The sequence below is a fragment of the Arachis duranensis genome, chromosome 8 (genome assembly GCF_000817695.3).
Source record: "Arachis duranensis cultivar V14167 chromosome 8, aradu.V14167.gnm2.J7QH, whole genome shotgun sequence".
In the NCBI taxonomy this organism is placed as follows: domain Eukaryota; kingdom Viridiplantae; phylum Streptophyta; class Magnoliopsida; order Fabales; family Fabaceae; genus Arachis; species Arachis duranensis.
In genome coordinates, this window is record NC_029779.3 from 3,918,795 (window position 1) to 3,926,231 (window position 7,437).

Genomic DNA, 7,437 nt, shown 5'->3' on the forward strand with positions numbered 1-7,437 from the left:
ATACGGTCTCTTATGATAAGCTAGACAAGGATTTATGCCTTCTTGATTGTGACATTAAAAGTTTACTAGATTTATATGTTATAGCTAGAGTCGTAAAACATGAAAAAGGTTCAAACAAATTTCAACAGAAAAGAAACCATCATCCACTGAAAAGGGAAAGGAAAAAATTATGTCCCAATCACTCAGGGTCTTACAATTACCATTTTGATTATAATGAATTTGCGTTAGAAACAAAATAGTCAGAGTCAAGTGTGCAGATTGTCGAAAAAAGAAAAAAGAACTGTACAAATGTGTAGGGGACTAATATTGAAATACAAGAGCAAGTTTTTGAGTCACTGGCTGTAGCAAGTCTCCATTATTTCCTTTAGCTACATTGAATATGAAAGGACGGCAGTAACTCGGTTGAAGAATTAATCATTAATCATTTAACATCACCCAAGTCTAAGAGACTAAGACCTAGGCCGGTGTTAATCGCACTATAACTCTAAGCTTGTTTGCATAGAAAGCTGAAATATCAAGTCAAAAAACTAAAATGATTAAGGGTGAAAAAAATGGAGCCATCATATGGGAGAAAATAGTATATAATCAGAGCTGCAATGCCAAATTTGGATGCAGCTGAGAACCGGTCTCCATATTGGAACTAGATGAATTTGATGTTCCAAGCGAAATAGAATTGTGTCGAATGGGAACTTCCATGCCCGGCCATGAAGCTTTTCCAGCATATCCTTGCGATGAACTTTGTGGCTCGAATCCAGATTCCCGAGCCATCAAATTACTGGAATCTAATTGACTAAACTTGTTTAAAACCTGAGCCTTAAGAGGCTGATTAATAATTGTCGGTGCCGTGTGCCTAGGAAGGCTGTTTATGTGATCCGTGTCTAACATCTGGGGAGCATTTCCAACACTGGAGGACGAACCAGTTAAGTCAGCAAGTCTTACCATCTTCATTTGAGATGATACATTTGAACCTAACCGGCCAGCTGAACCAAAATCATCAGTGTTAATTACCATTTCACCACCTTGTAAGCATGATCTATTTGAAACAAGGAATGATCCAGATGAAGAAGAAAAATTACTTCTATGATCCTCTGGTAAACAAGGGTCTGAAGTTTTCTCTTCATCACAAACTGGGAGATTTTGCCTCTCTGACACTTCATCTTCACTTACCCATCCAGGACCAAACTCGTGTCCTTTTGGTAAAACACTGCTGATTTTCTGGGAAGCAATCTTCCAAACAACAGGACCAAGATCTGCAGCAAAATGGGCTAGGCTCCTTGCATAGCTATGCTTTGCATGTAAACCAACCTGATGTTGAAAAAAAACTAAGTAAGAAGCAAAAGATGACTTTATACTTGATATATGCTTCCAATTTTGTTTTATCTAGTTCAGGAAAACAAGAAAAAGAGAAAAAGCAATAAGAAAAGTTCATACCGCAAGTAGTTGCTTGAATTCATCTTCAACTGTAGTCAATACTGGTGGTTCATTGCGTGAAGGCACTGGACAATTGTAAGTATCACGCCTGGTCTCATCAACCGCAAACTGCTTCTTTCCGTACCTTAACACAGCTTTTAGAACAGAAGCTGCAAGAAAAATATAATAGTGGGAATTTGTTTAACCAGGGTCAAAAAGATGGAACTGAAAAAGCACCAGGAAGATGTTGATCCACATGCTAACCTGGAAATTCATTCTCCCATTCAGATGTCCAGCTTGTACCTCCACTGTTAAAATTGTTGTGGGAGGCCCTAGTTGATGAATCCGCAGGCTGAAATTTACTAAGCACTTTTCTTAGATTATAACCATTGGAGCCACTGGCAATATCCCCAACAGAAGCAAGGGTTGCATCGGATGAAGATTCAGGAGCAATGCGCTCTGCGGGAGACATGACCAGTGACTTTCTATTGTGCTTGCCTGGTGGCCTTCCTCTCTGCACAATTTTAGGTTGTGGTTCACTATCATCACTATCTTGTCTGAGATTCTCAAAGTCCTTCCTTGCAATTTCTTGCATGGCCCGAGCCTAAGAAAAAGGTTCGGTCTTTAGAATATAACAAACAAATAATAAAAAATCAAAATTAATATAGTTTCAAGACTTCACCAAACCTGTCGATAGTAAATAGTATCTGGTGAATTATATTGCATTGCATTTGAGCATATCAGAAGCACATCACTCTGCAAGAATGAAGCAGTGTCACAAAATTTTATCAGACTATTAAGAAATACTAACTCAAAGATCAATTGTAGTACAAAAAATCCAAACCATCTGAATGGCCTAAGCTACCAGAAAGGTATATAAGTATAAAAAAATGCAAAATCTGCTATGATGAGCAAGGTAATTTACCAAAATTTAGCAATCAGTGTGTCTAAATAGGTAAGAAGGCAAATGACAGTCAAGGCTTGGGTTTATAATGATGTCAAGCCAAACAATAGAAAAAGAATTACAGATCAATAATGACAACACATCAGGACTTAATTCAGCACTATTTGACAATAAACCTTTAATACAAAAGGCTGAAGTTTCTAGATAAATGATGGGAGTAGTATTCAAAACTCCGTAAAAAAAATCATGAAATCCAAGTGGAAATATTATCCAACACCAAAAATAACAGTTCTTTTGGTTTACCAATCTTTTTCAGTCTTTGGACAAAAACAACTTCCAATTTCCTACATAACAACCAGCATCCAAAACGAAAACAACAACAGCTGGCTGAGTGAATGGATTGGAATTCATAAAAGGATGAGAAGAGAAGAGAAAGTAGTGCTGGACTAAGCCTTGGAGGTCACTGAAAAACTGATACAAATTTGGTGAAAAGTGGGAGGAGGAAACACAGAGGGGGAGGGTTCATCCATCATGAAGTGGACCACACAACCTCCTTAAACGAGCTAAAATCCACGGGACTTTGATCTCAGAAGCAAGTCCCATATATTTTCTACAAAAGCGGGTAAAAACTACAGCACAAACCTCAAATTGATCCAAGTTGGTGTAAAGTCCACCATCCAACTTCTTCCTCACAGTTCCAAAATCCATAGGGTGTCTAATGATATCATGATAATCAGGAAGCTGCATCAACAGTGTTTCTTTATGTCAACTCAAGTTACGGGAATTCAGATTTCCAGAACCGAAATATCATATATATGCAAGCATCAGAAAAACAAGCACCTCTTCTGGATCCACAGGCTCAGAGAATACCCCATGAGTGTCCTTTCTGCAAAATGGATGAACAGTAGAAAACACAATCTGTCAAATTCTCAAGTAAAAGAACAAAACCCGGGATGAAAAAAGGAGGGGAAAAAAAAAAGAAAAGGGAGAAAGAAACAATAGTCATACTTTTGAAGCCTATCAAGGATAAACAGCAAGAGCTTTTTGTCTGGCAAAGGTGTAGTGGGACCGGATTCACCCTGCGAACCTGTCAAACACATAATATATTTATAAAAAATCGCCATTAATATTCCCCCACTACGCACCTTGCACCAAGGGAGTGAGATTTTTCGAGGGCAAAAAAAATCATTTCCTTATAGCTTCATACCATGTTTACTGTCAGTCGCTTTCGGAAGCTTTCCATCCTGCAAAAATCATCCCATCATCAAATCCCAAAAAGCCATGTGCTACTCATTTTATACTAACCCCCTTTTTTTAACACACTCTGGTTTATCCTTAACAGGATCGAAAACTAAGAAAGCACATCAAATTTAAGGAAAGTGTCACAAACCCACATGCAGTAACCAAGGTAGTGAGTGGTTGGTTGGGTGGAAGCAAGAAAAATACAAAAACGAGAAGAAAAAAAAAAGTTGAACAGATCAGAGACAGGATTTAAAAAAATTGAAAAAACAAAAAAAAGAAACAGAGAATACTGAGAGATAAGACAAATTGAAGCTTTTAGGCATATCCGTGCACTTTGTGCGGATAAATAATGAAGGGATTTAAATTAAGAGGGAAAAAGAAAGAAGAAGCGGCAGCACCAGTGCGACTACCCCACCCCCCTCCCCTCGCCCAAAATCAACGAGTTCAACTCATAAAAAAATTAAAAAATAAAAAAGGAAATAATACGCGCGAAATCCCAAAAGGGAATAAATTTCGGTTTTTTTTTTGCCCCAATTGTAAGACCCCACAACAACAACAAACAAAATCTAATTGTATATATGAGAGGGGAAAATCAATAATTGAAGAGATGAATAATGTGAGGCACTCACGGCTTCGTCTGATCCGTGGAAGGAAGCGTCAATTCTGCGCCTCTTGCGCGTGGCGGCGTCATCGGGATCGCCGCTGGGGAGAGAATTGGAAGGGGATAATGCGGCGGTGGCGTGGTGGCTGTGGTGTTGGAGGTGGGGATTGAGTCCGACGAGGAGTTTGTGCTTCTTCTGCTTGCGCTCGTCATCGTCGTCGTCGACGATGGTGCCGTTTTTGGCGTTTCTCGAAACGGCGTGTCGTTGATTCTGTTGTTGCTGCTGTTGCTGTTGCTGTTGTTGCTTCTTGAGGGATCGCTTTTGAAGATCCAAAAGGGATGGGCGTCCCTTCTTCTTCTTCTTCGTCATCGTTTCAGATACCTCGCCCATTGTTTCCTCCTCTTTTCTCGCTCCCTAAACAAACACCTACTAATTTCTCTTTATTTTCTTTTTTTACTCTCTCTCTCTCTCTCTCTTCCTTTAATATTTTAAAAATAAAAATAAAATAGTGTATTAGTATGTTGTATGTGTCTACTTCTATTCGGATACTATACGGTGATGTATGCGTGCCACTCACGTGACTACTCTTTGCCTCTGTGTCATTGCCTCATTGCTCGGCCGCTTAACGCTTATGCTTAACAATTCTTGATTGTTTTATTATTCCTTCAAGTCAGTCCCTTTCTTTTTTATTTCCACTTCCCACACAAGGAAACCATGCTTCCAATTTCAGCTCCATCTATCTATCTATTTATTAAATTATTTTTTTTAAAATAATCCATCTATCAATCTAAATTATTTCCTCCTTCAATCATAAATGAAAACTTATCTTCATAGCAATCCTATTTTTAAAATTCAAAAACAACTAATATTGCTGATTTAGAGGTGAAAGATAGAAAAAGATCCAATTTAATTTGTAAAACAAAAATAGTCAACAATAACAATCGGTTTTATTAGTGCATTGTGCAACTGTGCAATCCATTTGATATAAATTTTGATCTTACCAAAATTCAAATTTGAGTTATATATAGAAGAAGAGATGAATGATAGTGGAAAACTGGAAATTAAACACTTGAAATTAAACTGTGCAATCTTCGGATATTTTTATCAATTCAACCATTATATTATAACTATATATTATGTAGGCAAAATATTATAAAATGTGATAAATATATTTTAAAAATATTTTAAAATATAATAAAAACAATAAAAATATATTTTTTATAAGTGATAGATAATGTTTGTATTTAGCAAATTGTTTATTTAGTTAATCTAAAATTTTGTAAAAATATTTAAATAATTATTTAAAGATACATATAAAAATAAAAAATATCTCTAAAATTTTTTATTTTTTAAAATTTCTTGATCATTGGCAAAAGAAATTTACTTAGCATAAATCTTTTGATAATTCACCTCTAAAGCTTTTGGTAAAAAAAATGACAATAGTAAAAATGACAATAGTAAAAATTCACCTCTATAAATTCATGTTTTTTTAGTAATTTTGAGTAATATAAATTCATGTAAGATAATTCATAAAAAAATAATACTCTCCATGATGATTACATCACTTAATATCTTTTAGTTAGTAGTTTAATCTTATGTAGTAACTTCTCAAATGTTTAAGTAAATAGCATTTTTGTCAACAAGTCAATTAATTTGTCATTGGAATGGATTCGTTGAATGCCTATATCAGGACTTTGTTAAAAAACATGGATATAGAACAATTTTAATGAAATATATTTTCTTCTATCACCTCTAATGTATCCCTCTTTTAATTGACACTTGCAACCAAATTTATCTTCTTAATTGTTGGTTTCTTCTTTATGGATAAGTGATGTGTGAACATCATTAGAGTCTTTTTTATGTGATTTATATAGTATTCTGTTGATTTATTAAAAAGTTTTAATGGATTATGCCCCATTAGATGAGTTTTTGTGGCTTTTGATTGATTTCAAGTAGCATTCGAATGAAAAAAATGATAAAAAACACATGAAGAAGCAAAAGAGACTCATGCGTACGTATAAGTTGTGCATACGTATGACTGCAAAGAGTGTAACAAGCCATTTTCTTCTCTACACAGTGGACGCTAAACACCACGATTTGACGTTTTCATAACTCATGCCCAGCTTTCTGGATAGTTGGCGCTAAATGCACACTCACCGGCGTTTAGCATATAGGCCTTGATTTCATGTGCAAGCCGTTTTGTGGGTGGCGCTAAACGCCCAGTTACCGGCGTTTAGCACTGATAGCGTGATTGAGAATGGAGACCACACGTTTGAAATACATCAACGAAAGCATATCTTTTGATTTCAAATCAAATAATTATTAGAAAAGATTTGTTAGGGTTTTATTTAAGTTTTAAATCAATTTTAATTAGGACTATAAATAGGATTGAGATTCGCCATCGCAGAGAATTTTCTTCTCCTAATTTTTATTCTGCATTTTTACACTTTTCTCTATTAGGATTTTCTACACACTATGAGTAACTAAACCTCCATTGTTAAGGTTAGGAGTTCTGTTTACTTTGATGGATTAATAATTATTTGTTCTTCTACTCTTGATTAATGCATTGATTCTTGTTTAAGAATTGGTTTCGTTTTTCATCCAACAGATTAGTGATTATTGGAAAATAACTCTAATCCAAATTGAATTCTATTGAATTTTGGAAAAACTATATCATTAGAATTACATTTTGAAACCACTTTTTCACAACTCCTTAATTATCTGGGTTTAATGTAGTACGTGATATACAACTACATTATTCTTGGGTTCTTAGGGTTTGTGTGGTTTATAAATCAGAAATTGAACTTAAACTTTTAATACAATTGGTTGATCAAGGAATTGACAGTTAGTTAGATTAAAGGAAATCAGATTGCCTCGTAATATGAATTCAAGCACTTAGGTTTGCCATAACCCTAAACTTAATCATTGCATGATCAAGGTAGTTGACATTGAATATTAATCTTAACATTTAAATATCTCCAAAGCCTTAACTCTATTCTCATACCATTTTCTCAACCACTATTTATTTTTCTTAGTTTACTGCTTTTTATGCTATTTAATCTTCACAACCCTCATTTCAACTTGTCTAACTAGAACAATCAATCATTACTTGCTTAGTCCATTAATTCTCGTTGGATCGACACTCACTCATCTAAATTTATTATTTATTACGATTCGATACACTTGTTGGTAAGTTGTGGTTAGAAATTTCGCACCAATAAACTACATGAGTAGTGTGTGTTTAGATTAACATTTGCAAACAGACGTTAATACAAATGT

At 35.1% G+C, this 7,437-nt stretch overlaps 1 protein-coding gene across 1 annotated transcript; it reads right to left on the minus strand.

Annotated features, from left to right (window-relative positions):
- Nucleotides 1-585: 585 nt before the first annotated feature.
- LOC107460197 (uncharacterized) lies at nt 586-4,656 on the minus strand. Its single transcript, XM_016078534.3, has 9 exons — nt 4,186-4,656; nt 3,522-3,558; nt 3,323-3,401; nt 3,155-3,200; nt 2,957-3,055; nt 2,098-2,166; nt 1,675-2,014; nt 1,432-1,580; nt 586-1,305 (listed from the first exon to the last, which is right to left on the minus strand). The coding sequence occupies exons 1-9, from the start codon at nt 4,546-4,548 to the stop codon at nt 586-588; spliced, it is 1,902 nt and encodes a 633-aa protein (XP_015934020.1). The 5' UTR covers nt 4,549-4,656.
- Nucleotides 4,657-7,437: the final 2,781 nt, after the last annotated feature.

Excerpts from the sequence above, each read along its gene's own strand:
- LOC107460197 (XM_016078534.3), bottom strand. The coding sequence starts at position 4,548 with ATGGGCGAGGTATCTGAAACGATGACGAAGAAGAAGAAGAAGGGACGC. Across the intron at positions 3,056-3,154 it reads AGCCTGTGGATCCAGAAGAG|CTTCCTGATTATCATGATAT; the intron begins GTGCTTGTTTTT and ends CTGTTGATGCAG. Across the intron at positions 1,306-1,431 it reads AATTCAAGCAACTACTTGCG|GTTGGTTTACATGCAAAGCA; the intron begins GTATGAACTTTT and ends TTTCAACATCAG.